This window comes from Rhinopithecus roxellana, chromosome 12 (genome assembly GCF_007565055.1).
Source record: "Rhinopithecus roxellana isolate Shanxi Qingling chromosome 12, ASM756505v1, whole genome shotgun sequence".
NCBI classification, from domain to species: Eukaryota; Metazoa; Chordata; class Mammalia; order Primates; family Cercopithecidae; genus Rhinopithecus; species Rhinopithecus roxellana.
The window spans coordinates 40295324-40317285 of record NC_044560.1 but is presented as its reverse complement, the minus strand read 5'-3'; the positions used below and the strand labels follow the sequence as shown (position 1 = coordinate 40317285).

The 21962-nt window shown below is 38.9% G+C and overlaps 1 protein-coding gene and 1 long non-coding RNA gene across 3 annotated transcripts in view; one reads left to right on the top strand and one right to left on the bottom strand.

Moving 5' to 3' along the window:
• Window positions 1–18235, bottom strand: part of DEPDC1 (DEP domain containing 1) — a 28984-nt gene extending 10749 nt beyond the window's left edge. For both annotated transcript variants that reach the window (XM_030913794.1, XM_030913795.1), the window contains exons 1-6: window positions 18071–18235; window positions 14808–15073; window positions 4562–4715; window positions 4006–4124; window positions 3455–3585; window positions 2022–2069 (exon numbers count right to left, since the gene is read on the bottom strand). In XM_030913794.1, coding sequence (XP_030769654.1) covers window positions 2022–2069; window positions 3455–3585; window positions 4006–4124; window positions 4562–4715; window positions 14808–15073; window positions 18071–18142 — 790 coding nt within the window. In that variant the 5' untranslated portion in view covers window positions 18143–18235. The remainder of the gene's footprint in view (window positions 1–2021; window positions 2070–3454; window positions 3586–4005; window positions 4125–4561; window positions 4716–14807; window positions 15074–18070) is intronic.
• Window positions 17797–21962, top strand: part of LOC115892397 — a 38964-nt gene continuing 34798 nt past the window's right edge. The window contains exon 1 of the long non-coding RNA XR_004052288.1: window positions 17797–17890. This is a non-coding gene — a long non-coding RNA (uncharacterized LOC115892397). The remainder of the gene's footprint in view (window positions 17891–21962) is intronic.

Below are 21962 nucleotides of genomic sequence, written 5' to 3'. Positions count from 1 at the left end.
TTCTGGGGGCTTTTTTTTTTTTTTTTTTTTTTTTTAAAGATTCCTGACCTACTAAATCAACCACTTCAGAATCTCTAGAGCGTCTCTTTAGTGACTGTGGTGTGCATCCAGGTTTTAGAGCCATTATACTATCTTCCAAGTTAAAATGTTTCTCTTCCCAAGTCCAAATACTATTTCTTATTTCCCTGTTTCCAAACTTTTGTATGGACATACAAATGTGAGAACACACTAAAAAGAATTAAAGAAAACAATTCCCACTCTTAACAATAGAGCAAAATAGATATTTTTTTTAAGGACATAAGAAATAGTATGTGGAATAAAAGATTTGATAATCATTAGAAAGTTCTCTAAGACAGAAAATACATGTTTACAGGAATTAAAAATATTAAAAATATAGAATTTGTAGAGAATCTAGGTTTGAGCTCTAGCTCCTTTGCACTAAAGGAAGATACTCTAAGCTTTGGTTTTCTCTGTTGGAAAAATTGGGATGGTACACTGATTACTAATTCCTACATCTCACAGAATTACTCTAGGGGATCCAATAACAAGTAAAGTAAGTCTTAACTGTGCCTCTGGCTAAATACATTGTTGCTAATTTGGAATCCAGTAAGTTATATAATTGGTATCGTTTAGGTATTACATAGACTGGAAAGAGAAGGAAGACAGGCTCCCTAAAGACCGGATGTCAGAGAAATCCCTGTCAGTATGCCTATCTGAATTCCTAACTGTGAGCAAAGGAAAGAAAGAGAAGAATACTTAACTATACTTGGAAAGTAGAAAGACAAATTCAAGTCTTAAGTTCATAATAAAGATTTTTATCTTAATTTGACAAATAAACTGTTTCTGTAAATGTATTTACTTTATTGCTATTTATTCAATGTCATTTTATCATATTGACACCCAGCGGACAACAAAGGAATATAAAGTTACCCTGAACATTAATAAATCCCTATTAGCATTTTAGAAAACGCTAATTTTACATGAACTAGAAAATTATATTTGTAACTAAAACATAATTTAGTTTTTGATGATTTAGCTTATACCTTTGTACATTTAAAAAATTAACTTTGAAAGCAATTAGGATTTTGTACTCATACTAGGGTTTTATGTTACAAAAATCAATTATCACTGATCATGATGAAAAAGCTCGATCAATTAAATGCTAAAAAAATTTCTGGATTAGTGACTGATAAGGTTTGGATCTGTCCTCACCCAAATCTCATGCCAAATTGGTAATCCCCAGTATTGCAGGTGGGGCCTGGTGGGAGGTGATTGAATCATGGGGGTATATTTCCCCTTTGGTGCTGTTCTTGTGATACTGAGTGAGTTATCACAAGATCTGGTTGCTTAAAAGTGTGTACCACCTCCGCACACAACCTTCCTCCTGTTCCAGCCACGTAAGACGTGCCTGCTTCTCCTCCGCCTTCTGCCATGACTGTAAGTTGTAAGTTTCCTAAGGCCTCCTCAGCCATGTTTCCTATAAAGCCTGTGGAACCATGAGCCAATTAAACCTCTATTCTTTATAAATGACCCTGTCTCAAGCATTTCTTTATAGTAGCACGAGAACAAACTAATACAATAACAGATAATCTTTTTTTCATAACATAAAGTCACATTAATATATCTAGTATTCTATGCTTCTACACTATAGAAATCCCATTGAGTTCAAGCCATTTGAACTCTGTGCCTTATTCATGCAATTAGTGTGGATTTCACTTAAAAAATCCTTTGAGATCCTCTAGGCTATGACTTTATAATTTATGTGAACTAAACCATAAATAATATGCTTGAATTAAAAAATCACCTTCTTTCTAAACAGAAAAAGTTAAGGGCTCCATAATGTAATAAATTCCACTAGACTTTGATTTATATGTCAAGATAAATGATATACTTTAATTTTATCAGGACTTTAATAAATTATTTTAAAAATTTCCTTGGTTCGTGTTAAATACTATCAATATAAAACACACACACACACACACACACACACACACACACACACACACACACATTTAACTTACAATTTGCTAGGCACTTCATGGCAGATAATACCCAGTGAGGGAGGTCATCTACACAAAAAGAAAAATATTACTAAGTAAACCATACAATTTTTATGACAGTATATTTCAAAACATCACGCTTATGTGCAATTAAATGTATCTATACACATACACATACATGTTACATTTGTATATGTGTGTATTACCAGGATTAAAAAGTATTATATGTGTAATAAGACACAGGATCAAGTCAATATTTTAAAATAGAAAAAGTCTGAAAAAAATTATAGAGATCTGAGTTTGGTCCATATTACATATAACAATTAAATACTGCCAAATTGAGGATTAATTATTTTGAGGGAGTGTTTAGATATAAATTCCACATTCATTTTTATCTGCTACCACTACCTTTTCTTCATCCCTGTTTCTATTCTGCCTATTGCTATGCTATTTGAATATTAATGATTTGGGTGAGACCTATGATTGAAATGAACTGTATCTCATTATTATTCTCCTTTTATAGTGAAGTTTGCTTAAAATCTTTCAAGTTCTACTGAATAAAATATGTTCCATAGAAATCTAGCACTTTTTTTTACACAGGGTTACAAAGAATAGAAATCTTAAATGAGGGCATATACTGTTAACCATGTTATTTTAGGTAATGGAAGAAGGGACTGGTCTACAGCCACATGCATAAGTTACATAGCAAACTCATCAGTTTTAACATTTACCTTTTGCTCCTATAATTAAAAACTCAAAGTTATTGCCCATAAAAAGAAAACCAAAGTAATATATGTCAGTTAATTCCACAGCCAGAAACTTAGCACAAAAACATTAGCTACAATTTTGAGAGATTTATTGATACCTTTCTCATAATCTAAGTTTTCTAATACATCTATCTAGCTTGAATCATTTCCCTGATTTTTGTATCTAAATCTGAAATCAATCAACTATATAAATATATAAAACAAAAAAGCCAGTACCTTTAGAATCCTCATCTTTAAAGTCTGAGCTTATTTTGTTGTGTTATTACAGTTTTGTATATATGTTTGATTCCTGTTAATTTGTACAAAACTATTCACGTAAGCCTCATGAGCGTATGGACCATTTCTATCTTATCATTAAACTTTAGCACAATGTCTGACATGTTGGAGGCCCTCGACAAAAATGTGCTTAATCAAAACTTTTCTTATACTTGTATACCTTTTGGATGCTTAACTTTGTCATTTTTTAAATACCATGCATAAATCTATCTTAGCAGATAAAATATTTCTTATAATAGCATGAGTAATACTCACTTAAAAATTACTCCACTGTTATTACTAAAGCACTTATGATAGCCCCTCTGATGCTCCATGAAAGTATTCTACTTTCAACATTTGGGTCTCTCTTTACACCACTTGCAACCTTGTTGGCAAGTTTTTAAAAGTTCCAATTATTTTATTAATACCAACCTGATTTGTTTTGTAGTATAACTACTCCATGTTTACTTGTATTAGCCATGTTGTACATTATATATTGGGGAATTACTTGTTTTGGATTTATGACTTCTTCTAGTGATGGCACACCTAAAATGGTTTGCAGGCTAAATAGAAGAAAGAATATTAACTTTTTTTCTTCGTAAATAGGATAGATTATACATATGAATGAATATGACTAGTAAACAAAGCCATCAGAATATTTTATTTTTCTTAACCAAATTTCTAAGACTTATATTTAGTATCCCCTTTCAAATGTATTTATCTCAATAATCTTAAAAGGATTCCAATATATATCCCAAACTATGGCCACAATGTTGATTCAAAGAAAAGCTGAATCATACCAAAGCACTCAATTTCTACTCTCTTAAGCTATAACAAGAGTATTTATTTAAAAACACGTATACAGGTTGCATTCTAACCTTTGATAATTAATCTGTTCTGATTCATTTGCATATTTTGAAGAAAATGTCAAAATAATAATCAGAACACTTCAGGAACTTCATTAAAGCTTAATTTTATCTTACTAGATCAGAATAACATATCTCCAAACTTCTTCAACATTTTCCTGGCTTAATTCTCTATTATCAGCTGCATTTTCTTGATCTTCTTTGATTATTTCATGCTTTATTTTCTCGGCATTTTCCTGAAAAAAGGATTATTTTGGTTTAATCTGGTATGCTCAAATTTTTAAATACTGAAAGCAACAATAATTCTATTACTATCAGTCCATTGTGAAGCTATAAAGTATCTCCCGAAGAAATAATGTGACACGGTAATGGGGTTTTTAATTTTGCAGTTGTCCCTAGCACCCTCAAATCAATTTAAACCAAAACACACTTAAATTATATAACTGTTGTTTTCAATTATGTCTCACTACCATTTTTATTATTCTTTCTATGGGTCACAAACAATTTTATACATACATTTTCAGAATGTAATGTAGGTTAGAAGGTTTCAGTTCTGGATTTAAATCCAGAGACTCCGTCTCAAAAAAAAAAAGAATCATTTAATCTTAATGATTCTATTATTGAGTACACCATAATTATATTTAAACTAGTAATTAGTAAAAGGATGTGTTACCTGAGATAAATGTAATCCATGCTTTTTAGGAGTTCTACGAGATAAGTTTCGTAATTTAAAAATACTATCTTTATCTTTGGAAAAGTTCTCTATGTTTTTTCGCAACTCTGGATGCCTTCGTGGTGGAGTTTTAAGTGGCGAAGCTGCAGGAAATCTGGTTTAAAAATAATAAGCAATTAAATAAGGTGAGATTAGAAACAAACTTTTAGAGTCTATTTATTTTAAAATTCACATAAAGAGCCTGATTTATTAATACTACCAAGTAATAAAGATTCTAGACAAATAAATTTTCCCATTAAATCTTTAAAAAAATAGGTTTCTTCTTTCTTTAGTATATTGTGTATATTTTAACTTTATTTCTGGATAATTCAGGGTTATTACTAGGGTCAATTCTGGTAGAGGGGTATTGCTTACTGCAACAAAAGGAAAAACTGACAGATGGGATGTAATTAAATGAAAGAGCTACACAGAAAAAGAAACTATCAATGGAGTCAACAAACAACCTATGGAATGGGAGAAAATTTTTGCAAACTATGAATCTGACAAAGCTCTAGTATCCAGCATTTACAAGGAACTTAAATTTACAAACAACTCCATTGAAAAGGGGGCAAAGGACAAGAACTGACACTTTTCAAAAGAAGACATATATGCGGCCAACAAGCATATGAAAAAAGTTCAATATTACTGATTATTGGAGAAATGTAAATCAAAACCATAATGAGATACCATCTCACACCAGTCAGAATGGCTACTATTAAAAAATAAAAAAATAACAGGTGCTGGCAAGGTTGCAGACAAAATGGAATGTTTATACACTGTTGGTGGGAGTGTAAATAACTCCTTTTTGGGGGGCGGAGCAAGATGGCCAAATAGGAACAGCTCCAGGCTCCAACTCCCAGCGTGAGCGACACAGAAGACCGGTGATTTCTGCATTTTCAACTGAGGTACTGGGGTCATCTCACTAGGGAGTGCCGGACAATCGGTGCTGGTCAGCTGCTGCAGCCCGACCAGTGAGAGCTAAAGCAGGGTGAGGCATCGCCTCACCTGGGAAGCGCAAGGGGGAAGGGAATCCCTTTTCCTAGCCAGGGGAACTGAGACACACAACACCTGGAAAATCGGGTAACTCCCACCCCAATACTGCACTTTAAGCAAACGGGCACACCAGGAGATTATACCCACACCTGGCCGGGAGGGTCCCATGGCCACGGAGCCTCCCTCATTGCTAGCAGATCAGTCTGCGATCTAACCGCAAGGCAGCAGCGAGGCTGGGGGAGGGGTGCCCGCCATTGCTGAGGCTTAAGTAGGTAAACAAAGCTGCTGGGAAGCTCGAACTGGGTGGAGCTCACAGCAGCTCAAGGAAACCTGCCTGTCTCTGTAGAATCCACCTCTGGGGACAGGGCACAGCTAAACAACAACAACAAAAAAAGCAGCAGAAACCTGTGCAGATGCAAACGACTCTGTCTGACAGCTTTGAAGAGAGCAGTGGATTTCCCAACACGGAGGTGGAGATCTGAGAACGGACAGACTGCCTGCTCAAGTGGGTCCCTGACCCCTGAGTAGCCTAACTGGGAGACATGCCCCACTAGGGGCAGTCTGACACCCCACACCTCACAGGGTGGAGTACACCCCTGAGAGGAAGCTTCCAAAGGAAGAATCAGACAGGTACATTCGCTGTTCAGCAATATTCTATCTTCTGCAACCTCTGCTGCTGATACCCAGGCAAACAGGGTCTGGAGTGGACCTCAAGCAATCTCCAACAGACCTACAGCTGAGGGTCCTGACTATTAGAAGGAAAACTATCAAACAGGAAGAACACCTATACCAAAACCCCATCAGTACATCACCATCATCAAAGACCAGAGGCAGATAAAACCACAAAGATGGGGAAAAGCAGGGCAGAAAAGCTGGAAATTCAAAAAATAAGAGCGCATCTCCCCCTGCAAAGGAGCGCAGCTCATCGCCAGCAACGGATCAAAGCTGGTCAGAGAATGACTTTGTCGAGATGAGAGAAGAAGGCTTCAGTCCATCAAACTTCTCAGAGCTAAAGGAGGAATTACGTACCCAGTGCAAAGAAACTAAAAATCTTGAAAAAAGAGTGGAAGAATTGATAGCTAGAATAATTAATGCAGAGAAGGTCATAAACGAAATGACAGAGATGAAAACCATGACACGAGAAATACGTGACAAATCCACAAGCTTCAGTAACCGACTCGATCAACTGGAAGAAAGAGTATCAGCGATTGAGGATCAAATGAATGAAATGAAGCGAGAAGAGAAACCAAAAGAAAAAAGAAGAAAAAGAAATGAACAAAGCCTGCAAGAAGTATGGGATTATGTAAAAAGACCAAATCTACGTCTGATTGGGGTGCCTGAAAGTGAGGGGGAAAATGGAACCAAGTTGGAAAACACTCTTCAGGATATCATCCAGGAGAACTTCCCCAACCTAGTAGGGCAGGCCAACATTCAAATTCAGGAAATACAGAGAACACCACAAAGATAATCCTCCAGAAGAGCAACTCGAAGACACATAATTGCCAGATACACCAAAGTTGAAATGAAGGAAAAAATCTTAAGGGCAGCCAGAGAGAAAGGTCGGGTTACCCACAAAGGGAAGCCCATCAGACTAACAGCAGACCTCTCGGCAGAAACTCTACAAGCCAGAAGAGACTGAGGGCCAATATTCAACATTCTTAAAGAAAAGAATTTTCAACCCAGAATTTCATATCCAGCCAAACTAAGTTTCATAAGTGAAGGAGAAATAAAATCCTTTACAGATAAGCAAATACTTAGAGATTTTGTCACCACCAGGCCTGCCTTACAAGAGACCCTGAAGGAAGCACTAAACATGGAAAGGAACAACTGGTACCACCCATTGCAAAAACATGCCAAAATGTAAAGACCATCGAGGCTAGGAAGAAACTGCATCAACTAATGAGCAAAATAACCAGTTAATATCATAATGGCGGGATCAAGTTCACACATAACAATATTAACCTTAAATGTAAATGGACTAAATGCTCCAATTAAAAGACACAGACTGGCAAACTGGATAAAGAGTCAAGACCCATCAGTCTGCTGTATTCAGGAGACCCATCTCACATGCAGAGACATACATAGGCTCAAAATAAAAGGATGGAGGAAGATCTACCAAGCAAATGCAGAACAAAAAAAAAGCGGGGGTTGCAATCCTAGTCTCTGATAAAATAGACTTTAAACCATCAAAGATCAAAAGAGACAAAGAAGGCCATTACATAATAGTAAAGGGATCAATTCAACAGGAAGAGCTAACTATCCTAAATATATATGCACCCAATACAGGAGCACCCAAATTCATAAAGCCAGTCCTTAGAGACTTACAAAGAGACTTAGACTCCCATACAATAATAATGGGAGACTTCAACACTCCGCTGTCAACATTAGACAGATCAACGAGACAGAAAGTTAACAAGGATATCCAGGAATTGAACTCATCTCTGCACCAAGCGGACCTAATAGACATCTATAGAACTCTCCACCAGGAGAACTTCCCCAACCTAGTAGGGCAGGCCAACATTCAAATTCAGCAGAATATACATTCAAATCAACAGAATATACATTCTTCTCAGCACCACATCGCACTTATTCCAAAATTGACCACATAGTTGGAAGTAAAGCACTCCGCAGCAAATGTAAAAGAACAGAAATTATAACAAACTGTCTCTCAGACCACAGTGCAATCAAACTAGAACTCAGGACTAAGAAACTCAATCAAACCCGCTCAACTACATGGAAACTGAACAACCTGCTCCTGAATGACTACTGGGTACATAACGAAATGAAGGCAGAAATAAAGATGTTCTTTGAAACCAATGAGAACAAAGATACAACATACCAGAATCTCTGGGACACATTTAAAGCAGTGTGCAGAGGGAAATTTATAGCACTAAATGCCCACAAGAGAAAGCTGGAAAGATCTAAAATTGACACTCTAACATCACAATTAAAAGAACTGGAGAAGCAAGAGCAAACACATTCAAAAGCTAGCAGAAGGCAAGAAATAACTAAGATCAGAGAAGAACTGAAGGAGATAGAGACACAAAAAATCCTCCAAAAAATCAATGAATCCAGGAGTTGGTTTTTTGAAAAAATCAACAAAATTGACAGACCGCTAGCAAGACTAATAAAGAAGAAAAGAGAGAAGAATCAAATAGATGCAATAAAAAATGATAAAGGGGATATTACCACCGACCCCACAGAAATACAAACTACCATCAGAGAATACTATAAACACCTTTACGCAAATCAACTAGAAAATCTAGAAGAAATGGATAATTTCCTGGACACTTACACTCTCCCAAGACTAAATCAGGAAGAAGTTGAATCCCTGAATAGACCAATAGCAGGCTCTGAAATTGAGGCAATAATTAATAGCCTACCAACCAAAAAAGTCCAGGACCAGATGGATTCACAGCTGAATTCTACCAGAGGTATAAGGAGGAGCTGGTACCATTCCTTCTGAAACTATTCCAATCAATAGAAAAAGAGGGAATCCTCCCTAACTCATTTTACGAGGCCAACATCATCCTGATACCAAAGCCTGGCAGAGACACAACAAAAAAAGAGAATTTTAGACCAATATCCCTGATGAACATCGATGCAAAAATCCTCAATAAAATACTTGCAAACCGGATTCAGCAGCACATCAAAAAGCTTATCCACCATGATCAAGTGGGCTTCATCCCTGGGATGCAAGGCTGGTTCAACATTTGCAAATCAATAAACGTAATCCAGCATATAAACAGAACCAAAGACAAGAACCACATGATTGTCTCAATAGATGCAGAAAAGGCTTTTGACAAAATTCAACAGCCCTTCATGCTAAAAACGCTCCATAAATTCGGTATTGATGGAACGTACCTTAAAATAATAAGAGCTATTTATGACAAACCCACAGCCAATATCATACTGCATGGGCAAAAACTGGAAAAATTCCCTTTGAAAACTGGCACAAGACAGGGATGCCCTCTCTCACCGCTCCTATTCAACATAGCGTTGGAAGTTCTGGCTAGGGCAATCAGGCAAGAGAAAGAAATCAAGGGTATCCAGTTAGGAAAAGAAGAAGTCAAATTGTCCCTGTTTGCAGATGACATGATTGCATATTTAGAAAACACCATTGTCTCAGCCCAAAATCTCCTTAAGCTGATAAGCAACTTCAGCAAAGTCTCAGGATACAAAATTAATGTGCAAAAATCACAAGCATTCTTATACACCAGTAACAGACAAACAGAGAGCCAAATCAGGAATGAACTTCCATTCACAATTGCTTCAAAGAGAATAAAATACCTAGGAATCCAACTTACAAGGGATGTAAAGGACCTCTTCAAGGAGAACTACAAACCACTGCTCAGTGAAATCAAAGAGGACACAAACAAATGAAAGAACATACCATGCTCATGGATAGGAAGAATCAATATCGTGAAAATGGCCATACTGCCCAAGGTTATTTATAGATTCAATGCCATCCCCACCAAGCTACCAATAAGTTTCTTCACAGAATTGGAAAAAACGGCTTTAAAGTTCATATGGAACCAAAAAAGAGCCCGCATTGCCAAGACAATCCTAAGTCAAAAGAACAAAGCTGGAGGCGTCACGCTACCTGACTTCAAACTATACTACAAGGCTACAGTAACCAAAACAGCATGGTATTGGTACCAAAACAGAGATATAGACCAATGGAACAGAACAGAGTCCTCAGAAATAATACCACACATCTATAGCCATCTGATCTTTGACAAACCTGAGAGAAACAAGAAATGGGGAAAGGATTTCCTATTTAATAAATGGTGCTGGGAAAATTGGCTAGCCATAAGTAGAAAGCTGAAACTGGATCCTTTCCTTACTCCTTATATGAAAATTAATTCAAGATGGATTAGAGACTTAAATGTTAGACCTAATACCATAAAAACCCTAGAAGAAAACCTAGGTAGTACCATTCAGGACATAGGCATGGGCAAGGTCTTCATGTCTAAAACACCAAAAGCAATGGCAGCAAAAGCCAAAATTGACAAATGGGATCTAATTAAACTAAAGAACTTCTGCACAGCAAAATAAACTACATCAGAGTGAACAGGCAACCTACAGAATGGGAGGAAATTTTTGCAATCTACTCATCTGACAAAGGGCTAATATCCAGAACCTACAAAGAACTCAAACAAATTTACAAGAAAAAAACAAACAACCCCATCAAAAAGTGGGCAAAGGATATGAACAGACATTTCTCAAAAGAAGACATTCATACAGCCAACAGACACATGAAAAAATGCTCATCATCACTCGCCATCAGAGAAATGCAAATCAAAACCACAATGAGATACCATCTCACACCAGTTAGAATGGCAATCATTAAAAAGTCAGGAAACAACAGGTGCTGGAGAGGATTTGGAGAAATAGGAACACTTTTACACTGTTGGTGGGATTGTAAACTAGTTCAACCATTATGGAAAACAGTATGGCAATTCCTCAAGGATCTAGAACTAGATGTACCATATGACCCAGCCATCCTACTACTGGGTATATACCCAAAGGATTATAAATCATGCTGCCATAAAGACACATGCACACGTATGTTTATCGCGGCACTATTCACAATAGCAAAGACTTGGAATCAACCCAGATGTCCATCTGTGACAGACTGGATTAAGAAAATGTGGCACATATACACCATGGAATATTATGCAGCCATAAAAAAGGATGAGTTTGCGTCCTTTGTAGGGACATGGATGCAGCTGGAAACCATCATTCTTAGCAAACTATCACAAGAACAGAAAACCAAACACCGCATGTTCTCACTCATAGGTGGGAACAGAACAATGAGATCACTTGGACTTGGGAAGGGGAACATCACACATCCGGGCCTATCATGGGGAGGGGGGAGGGGGGAGGGGGGAGGGATTGCATTGGGAGTTATACCTGATATAAATGACGAATTGATGGGTGCTGACGAGTTGATGGGTGCAGCACACCAACATGGCACAAGTATACATATGTAACAAACCTGCACGTTATGCACATGTACCCTAGAACTTAAAGTATAATATAAAAAAAAAGAAGAAAAAAATAACTCCTTTTTCTAAAAAAATGAAATTCTTTGCTCACTCATATCCCCCTCTTCCTAAGGGAGAGTAAAATATAAACTTATAGTTTCATAAAATAAGCCTATAGTTGTATTTCTTTTTCATGCTTTTATACTTTTAATAAATGTATATACACAATATGTGGTTTGGTATTTTTTCACTTTATTGTATCTTTTACATCATTTTTTTTTCTTCTCTGTCACCCAGTATGGAGTGCAGTAGTGTGATTATGGCTGACTACAGTCTTAATGTCTCGGGCTCAGCCTCCCAAGCAGATGAGTCAACAGGCACCAGGCACGTGCCACCATGCCAAATTTTTTTTTTTTTTTTTTTTTTTTTTTTGTAGAGACAGGGTCTCCCTATGTTGTCCAGACTGGTCTCGAATCCCTGGATTCAAGTGACACTCCTGCCTCGGCCTCCAAAAGTGCTGGGATTACAGGTGTGAGCCACCCTGCCTGGCCTCATACATCAAATTTATTCAAAAAGTTTGTAGTGATCTCAAAAGTTTGAAGACCTCAGAAGTGTGACCTTGGTCTTCAAAATTCTCTTAGACTTTTACCAAATGAGTTTTAGAATCTGCTTATCAAGTTCCACAAAGAAACTATATTGAAGTTTTGAATGAAAATGCACTGAATTTCTATTTCATTTTGGGAGGAATTGACTTGTATATACATGATACTAAGTATTTTCATTCATGAACAGGGTATCTTTCTCCATTTATTCTATTTAATACAATTTAATACTTTTCTCCAATAAGGTCTTACACATTTTTGGTAAACTTTATTTTTACATACTTTATAGTTTTGTTACCATCTTTGTAAAAGACTAAGAGAGGCCAGGCGTGGTGGCTCATGCCTGTAATCCCAGCACTTTGGAAGGCCAAGGTGGGTGGATTGCTTGAGGTCAGGAGTTTGAGACCAGCCTGGGAAACACAGTGAAACCCCATGTCCACAAAAAATGCAAAAATTAGCTGGGCGTGGTGGTGTGCGCTTGTAGTCCCTGCTACTTGGGAGGCTGAAGTGGGAGGATCGCTTGAGTCCGGGAGGCAGAAAAGGCTAGGGGCAGAGAGACTAGTTGAGGATTTATGCAGAAATCCAAGTAAAACATAAACAAAACAAATAAAGAGAAATCCAGGTAAGAATTATAGCCTAACAAAAAGAAGATTCATCTTGGAGAGAGATGTGTACAGATCAGAGAACTACTTAGGCAGTACAATAGACTAAATCATATTTAAAGGAGAAGAAAGGGAAAGAATCAAGGCAGCTAGAGGGAAGGCAATGCCATTTATTCAGATAGAAAACCTAAGAAGACAAAATTTAGGTTAGGGGGTGACAGTCATTTTTCTATATGGTATATTTGAAGTGCCTTTCCAGGAGTCAGTTGAACAAAATGGGCCGAAGGCTCAGGAGAGATATTTCAGGAGAGGCCTGAAAGTCTTAAGAAAAGTAGGTGAAGACATGGCATGAGATTGCCTAGGGAGAAGATGAAGTAAGGACAAGGGCAGGAACTTGAAGATGGGTGAGTTAAAGGATGAGCAGCAGTAAAGGAGCCCACAAAGATAACTGAGCAGTAGTTAAGATAGGAAAGATTTGTAGAGTGCTATACAAAATGGATTATTCATATGATTGTTATTGTAGTTTACTTGTACTACATAAACCATTTTTGGTACATAGGGAACAATAAATTCTTAGACATTTCATGTGAAAAGTACCTAATGTTGTAGAAAAAAAAAAGCATGGACATTAGATTTCACAGGCCTACTTTAATGGCTATATAACAAAGAACCGTAGGTCATAAGAGAAAAAGCAATTATGCTGACCTGTAGGAGTCAGAAAAGCTCCACACAAGAGGTTATAAAAGAGCTGAGATTAAAATAAATGTATAAGTTTACTAGCCTGACAAATGTGTACAGTGTCTCACAGTGGAAAAACATTTCAGGCAGACAGAACAAGATTTGTTGAAACATGGTCTCAGTTTCCCCATCTGTTAAAAGGGGTTAATACCTACCCTGCTTGGCTACTACAGCAATTAAGTAAGAACACATATGTAAATCATCAAACAGAGTTTCTGTTATATCTTAACTGCTTAATAAATATTCTCTTTAACCTGTGGTATACTTCTTCTGTTATCATTGTTATTTTTTGAGAGAGTCTTGCTCTGTTGCCCAAGCTGCAGTGCAGTGGTGCAATCTCAACTCACTGCAACCTCTACCTCCCAGGCTCAAGCACTTCTCGTGCCTCAGTCGCAGGTGTGCACCACCACACCCAACTCATTTTTTGTATTTTTAGTAGAGACGGGGTTTCACCACGCTAGTCAGGCTGCTCTCAACTCCTAGCCTCAAGTTGATCTGCACACCTCAGCCTCCCAAAGTGCTGGGATTACAGGCATAAGCCACCTCACCTGGCCCTGCTATTTGTTATGTAAGATTTGCTATTATTCTATTACACGTATTCTTAAATTAAATGTTTGAAGGGAAGGATCTGTGAACTTATAAATCTAGAAACTATGCAACTAAGGTCAGTAATATGTCCTTAAAATGTTATAAAGTGTTCAGAAAATGCAGAAGTGATATCTCACTATTTCCCTTCCAATTCCCTACTTTATTATATAAGCTAACACTTAAAAACTTTAAATTTTGGCCGGGCGCGGTGGCTCAAGCCTGTAATCCCAGCACTTTGGGAGGCCGAGATGGGCGGATCACGAGGTCAGGAGATCCAGACCATCCTGGCTAACACGGTGAAACCCCGTCTCTACTAAAAAAATACAAAAAAACTAGCCGGGCGAGGTGGCGGGCGCCTGTAGTCCCAGCTACTCGGGAGGCTGAGGCAGGAGAATGGCGTAAACCCCGGAGGCGGAGCTTGCAGTGAGCTGAGATCCGGCCACTGCACTCCAGCCTGGGCGACAGAGCGAGACTCCGTCTCAAAAAAAAACAACAACAACACCAAAAAAACTTTAAATTTTGTAGCAATTAAGTTTCACATTACAATTGTTCTAAATGATTTTAATTGAACTGAGAGCATTAATAGTTTTCCAAAGAAATATTACTTCTTTGAAGAAGCTGCTGTTATAGTAAAAGTGTAAGTAGAGATAAAACTACAGTAATTCAGTTTTACAGTTACATATCTGTTCATTACCTGAAGAGCTGGTTGTTATCATCAACATTTTCTGATCCCCACCTCCCTTTGATATCTTCAATTACATGATTCTTAAGAAATTTCCTCAACAGTTGGATAGTCTGTTGCCTTGTAACTTCAGGACCAAAATTGCTATTATTTCTTAATAGGTCATAAAGCCAATCCACTGCTTCTCCTGCTGTGAAACAATTACCATATTTTTTAAAGTGCTGTCTGTGTTTTCTTAGAGGCATTCCTGCTCGAAAAGATGTGGTAACTTCATTCCACTGTAAAAAGAAGGAAAATATTTTTAAAAATTTGAAGAAAAATTAAATCTCATTGATTTGAAGTACATTAGGTAAAGATAATTCTTTTTTTTTTTTTTTTTTTTTTTTTGAGACAGAGTCTCGCTCTGTCGCCCAGGCTGGAGTGCAGTGGCCAGATCTCAGCTCACTGCAAGCTCCGCCTCCTGGGTTCATGCCATTCTCCTGCCTCAGCCTCCCAAGTAGCTGGGACTACAGGCGCCCGCCACCTCGCCCGGCTAGTTTTTTGTATTTTTTAGTAGAGACGGGGTTTCACCGTATTGGCCAGGATGGTCTCGATCTCCTGACCTCGTGATCCACCCGTCTCGGCCTCCCAAAGTGCTGGGATTACAGGCTTGAGCCACCGCGCCCGGCCAAGATAATTCTTTAATTCACATCTGATTACATCATAAAAATTCTTGAAGAATCATTCATCTTATTTCTGCCATATAAAATTTTATATCTGGCCGGGCACGGTGGCTCACCAGAAGTCGGGAGTTCGAGACCAGCCTGACCAACATGGTGAAAACCCATCTCTACTAAAAATACAAAATTAGCCGGGCATAGTGGCGCATGCCTAAAGTTCCAGCTACTCGGGAGGCTGAGGCAGGAGAATTGCTTGAACCTGGGAGGCGAAGGTTGCAGTGAGCTGAGATCGCACCATTGCACTCCAGCCTGGGCAACAAGAGCATAACTCAGTCTCAAAAACAAACAAAAAAAAAGAAAGTACATCTTACACTGCTTTCTTTTTATTAATTCTAGTGCTGTAGTAATATTTTTATGTACTAGTTTTTTTATTAGAAGCACTTCATTGGCTTATCAGCTTGTTTAAGAAACCTAGAAATAAGGAAGAACTACAATCAATATAGAAAACATTCATCCTTGTTTTTTACCTCAATTAATATTAATGTTGGTAGCACTGTGCTTCACATTCATTATTTCACTTTAATTATCACAATTCTATGAAAAGGTACTATTAATTTCTCATTTTTCACATAAGGAAAATAAAGCAGAGAGATTAATAAAATGACCAAGGTCACAGAGCTAGGTGATGAATGTAGGCATTCAAATCCAGGTGTGATTGACTTTAAAACCTGTACTCTCAACTACCGTGCTGGCCAAACAAAGCTTATGGCAGGCGAAGTATCTTTAACATGAAAAATGGCTTATGTATTTACTATAGCATCTCTTTTGTGAAGATTCCTGTAAGGAACATAGAACAGATGGGATAAATTAAGTAAGTTGAAAGTCCATTGCATGTTTAATGACCCTGTGACATGTACATTTTGCAAAGATATTGACAGTTTTTAAACTGTCCTCAAATCAGCCAGACCTCTACATTTATGACCGCTCTAACGGTGAAGCATGGAGGTGATGCTGGTATAGAATAAACACATCACTTTTTAATAGAAAAATCCTACGTTAGCGGTCAAATCTAATTTGCAAGCCATTATGCCACTACTAGCTATGTTACTGCTTTTCTAACCTATGTGGCCCCGATACCACAAGACAGAATTTAAGGGCTGAAAACTTGATGATTATATTGTTTTCTTTCCACACTTTCCCACTTTATATATTTATTTATCCAAGAAACTGATATTGAGCTGCTCACTCTGTACTGGCCTGAGGATAGTAATAAAAATGACAGAAAGGGTCTCTGTACTAAGGGAGATTACACAATGGTTTTCCTGAGATGTAGTACAGGGGAGTGCTTTTAAGAACAGGCTCTGGAGTTAAGACTAGTAGGGTTGGTTTCCCAGTTCTAGCTCCGCCACTATTGTTTATGACATTTTGGGCCTATTTTCAATCTCTATGCCTTAATCTCCTTAACCAAAAAACAGGGACAAAAGGACCTAACGAATGGGCTTATTGGAATGATAAAAGGATGTAATATACGTGAAGTACTATTAAGCATTCAGTGCATGTTTTCTTTTTCAGCGTGTTTATACTACTTTCCTCTAATGGGTTTTTAAATTATGTGGCAGGACTACCCGATTGAGGTTCCTTCCTGTCCTAAATTCTACCCTTCATATTGATAAATATGGCCAATAACTTCCTAAGTAGCAGAATCCATGTGAGATTGCCATACCAGTAAGATCTGAATTCTACCTCTGCCATTTTCTGTTGATGTGACTTTAGAAGGCATGTAAGGTCTGTGAGCCTCAGTGTGCACACTGGTAAAGTAGGGCTAATAATACATGCTCGCCTGAAGGGCATTCCTAAGAGGAAAGTGCTTGTTATTCTGCAGATCACAACATACTTTCAAAAACAGCATCCTCCTGGGAAACCCCTTAAGGCGAGCATGTATTAGTAACCTTTACCAGTGTGGAAACAGGCTCGCAGAAGGTAGGGGACTCACCTGACGTCACATAACCAGTACCACAGTATCCTATAGAACCGAAGACCCAACCGCACGAAACGCGTTAGGAGTGCTATACATGCAAATTCAGGAGCCAGCAGCAGTGGTTACTGATGGGTACTCAGAAATACCGTTTTGAAATAGGCAGCTGTTATCCTAGTGCTATTCGGCCGGTACATCCTGCGTTAAATTCTATGGGTTCAATAAACAAAATTGTCACATTCGGGCTTGCCCACAACCTAACCCTACAAAGCTTTGGAGCTCATTCCCAATTGCTCCCTAATTGTGAGGCGGGTAGAAAACCAGGCGAGGTGAGCGGCTAAATCGGAATATTCTAAGACGCCCCCAGGGCACAGGAGTTGCTCCTCAAAGCAAGTCTGGTGCGGCCAAGCGCGGCGCTTCCTTTCGGACCTGAGACCCAGATCCTCAAAACAGAGCTAGCGGTGAGTTTGGCAAGGGTCGCACACCCGTTACTTCTCCTCGCCAGCGTTTTCACTGAACCTAGGGCTCCCGGGACTCATCCCTCCGACCGAGGTAAAACTGCGAACGGTCGAGGTGAAACCGCCAACAGTGGTGACTGCCGTCAGCCCGCTGACCGGTCCCGTCTATCCGAGCTGTCTTACCAGCTTGGTGGCCCGATAAGGCCCGGGAGGCACACCCCGACTCTCCATAGGTCTGTCAGCGCCTGGTGGCATCCATGGCGGCGAAGGCGACACTCAGGCCCAGCGGCCCGGGTAGTGGCGAGTCTCGGCACAACCGTTGGCCCCGCTGCCGATTTGAATAGCATAGAGGGCTGCGCGGATTGGCCGCGCCGCGGGTCACGTGATGCCGCAGCCGGCCTCGGGACTGAGTCGGCTCCGCGGCTGGGGCCGAGGAGACTCGGCAGCGTCCCGGAGCTCCGGTAGCTGGCGTGGGCTGGGCTGGGCTGGGCTGGCCTGGGACCGCCTGGGTGAGATAGGCTCGGGTTTCCCTGGCGCTGCTTCTCGCTCCTGCGGTCTACGGCGAGGCGGAGTCCTGTTTTCGTACTCAGAAGGGATGAGCTGTTTAGTTCCAAACGAAATCATTTGGAGTCCAGCCTTTGGTTTAAGGAAATTTGAAAAGACAAGAAAATACGGTTTTTCTGCCTGGCCCTACAGGATCTTCAGCAGTTAGCTTAGAAAGCAAAGCAGCCCGATGGATATATGTCGCAGTTTTTCTCTCTCTCTCTGCTCTCTATCCTCTCTCTCAGCAGGGGCCATGATTCTCTGAAGTGCTAAAATGCAGGTTCACAACCCCCTAATTGTGCAGTAAAATGGATCATTCAGAACCCCCCTGATTGGGTAATAAAATGGATCATAGGTAGACTTTCTTAAGTACATACAATGTGGGGCTTGGGAAAGGTTGTGTATAACTTACCAAATTGCTTCCCTTAAAATCTGCCACTGTATAAGAATCCTGGTTATGTTTGGATCATGATTATACACTTAAAATTTCACTGGGATCTTAGAAAATAAATCTTCAATAGAAGTCAGTTTTCAAATGACAAAAACTACATTCCGAAAGTTGAAGAGACTTAGTCTTAGGTCTCCTTGGCAAAGCACAGACTTCATGATTTTAATAAATACCCTGTCACCAGTCTGAAACTATTTGATGCTAAGAATCCCCTAGTACAGTGGGAGATTGCCTGAGTGATTTGAAGCTGTGGAAGAATTCACTTGGAAATTAAATAGCAGTTTAAGAGGATAGGATGCAGTAAAAAGAAGAGATAAAGGAAAATGTTCAGTGAGTGGTAGTGTAGGTCTGTGGAGTTTTCCTTAATTTGGGTTATTTAGGCAGAAACACATCTGTTTTCTACCAGAACCAGTGGGTAGGAATTTTCAAAACACACTTGGTAACCAGGAACAATCTACTCAATTTTCCACTTATGTTAAGGAAAAGTAAAATGATTGATGTTACAAAATAACGTTAACCGTTTCTTACCTGGCTTTATGATACATTGTCCCAGGATTTCCCTTTTTCTTTTCTTTTTCCTTTCAGAAGGAAATGGAGATGAGACTGTGGAAGCCAAAATTTATTTTTGCCCAGTTCCCCAAGTTGAAAATCATCTCACATACAGCCTTTGATATAAGTAACCACAGCTTAATAGTACCTTAATAATCCACTGTGGCTGTGGATTCACTCTGCACCATCCACTTTCACATTTATAGTGTCTTTCGATGATAAAATATTCAAAAGTTAGGTTTTTGTTAAATGTAGGTGGTCTGAGTTTCTTTAAGGTAACGTTGCATACCTCTGCTCTTAACAATTATTCATTGACTGCATAGTTTAAATCCTGGAAGTAATTTTATTTCCTCTCATTACCAATTCTGTGAGAGTCACTTTATCATCCTTTTCCTAATTCTACATCAGAATTTCTCAGAGTGGGTTACAAACTACATGTTTTAGGATTTCCTGCAATACCTGTTAAAATGCTGATTCCTGGGATTCCCCAAATCCTAATCAGGTGTGTGTGTGTGTGTGTGTGTGTGTGTGTGTGTGTGTGTCATGGGAGGGAAAGTAACAGGGTAAATGTGTAGGGTTGGAGGAGCCTGGATCTCTGAAGGCTATGCAGCTGAGATGCTGTAATGCCCATGAACTGCCTAGCTGTGGACTTACATATGAAAGAAATATGAGCCTCTGTTAATTTGCTCTTCTAGCTGAACCTAACCTAACCTAACCTATTCATTGTGATACAGTGAGTATCATGAAAGAAAATGAGCTCTCTTCTTCTGTCTGCCACCATGTGAGATATGCCTTTCACCTTCTGCCATGATTGTGAGGCATCTCCAGCCACACAGAACTTAATTCTGGTAGCTGGAGAGAGAATGGTGGATGGGAGGCAGGACTAGATGGCAGCTCCCACTTGGATGGAAAGAGCAGAGTGTGGAGGCTTGCATTGTGAACTTTTGCTCCAGAATGACTGCAGGAATAAATCAGGAAAGCTGAGAGAATTGATAGACCATCTGAAGGAAGCAGATTGCTCCTGCAGGACCCGGGAGACACCCCAAATACTCTGCTGGCTGGTATCCATGACTGAGAGACCCAAAGACAGTTCACATCACACGATTCTGTGCAGACAACCCCCAGTACCAGCCCAGAGCCTGGTAGACTTGCTGACTGAATGGGGAAAAGTTGAAAGCATTCGTCTGAGAACTGGAACAAGACAAGGATGCCCACTCTCACCACTTCTCTTCAACATAGTACTGGAAGTCCTAGCCAGAGCAATCAGACAAGAGAAAGAAATAAAGGGCATCCAAATCGGCAAAGAGGAAGTCAAACTGCCACTTTTTGCTGATGATATGATTTTTTACCTAGAAAATCCTAAAGACTCTTCCAGAAAGCTCCTAGAACTGATAAAATAATTCACAAAGTCTCTGGATCCAAAATTAATGTTCACAGATCAGTAGCTCTTCTATACACCAGCAGTGACCAAGCTGAGCATCAAATGAATAACTCCCCTTTTACAGTAGCTGCAAAAAATAAAAACAAACAACAACAACAACAACAAAAAACTTAGAAATATATCTCACCAAGGAGAAGAAAGACCTCTACAAGGAAAACTACAAAACACAGCTGAAAGAAATCATGGATGACACAAACAAATGGAAACACATTCCATGCTCATGGACGGGTAGAATCAATATTGTAAAAATGACCATACTGCCAAAAGCAATCTACAAATTCAAGGTAATTCCCATAAAAATACCACCATTGTTCTTCACAGAACTAGAAAAAAGAATCCTAAAATTCGTATGGAACCAAAGAACATTCCACACAGCCAAAGCAAGACTAAGCAAAAAGAATAAATCTGAAAGCATCACGTTACCTGATTTCAAACTATACTGTAAAGCCATAGTCACCAAAACAACATGGTACTGGTATAAAAATGTCACAGAGACCAATGGAGCAGAATAGAGAACGCAAAAATAAGCCCAAATACAGCCAACTGATCTTTGACGAAGCAAACAAACACATAAAGTAGGGAAAGAACACCCTATTCAACAAATAGTACTGGGACAATTGGCAAGTCATATGTAGGAGAATAAAACTGGATCCTCATCTCTCACCTTATACAAAAACAACTCAATATGGATCAAGGACTTAAATCTAAGACCTGAAACTATAAACATTTTAAAAGATAACATTGGAAAACCTTTCTATACATTAGCTTAGGCAAGGATTTCATGACAAAAAACCCAAAAGCAAATGCAATAAAAACAAAGATAAATAGCTGGCACTTAATTAAACTAAACAACTTTTGCACAGCAAAAGGAACAGTCAGCAGAGTAAATAGACAACCCACAGAGTAGGAGAAAATCTTCACAATTTATACATCTGACAAAGGACTAATATCCAGAATCTACAATGACTCAAACAAATTGGCAAGAAAAAAATAATCTCATCGAAAAATGGGCTAAGGACATGAATAGACAACTCTCAAAACAAGATATACAAATGGCCAACAAACATGAAAAAATGCTCAACATCACTAATGAT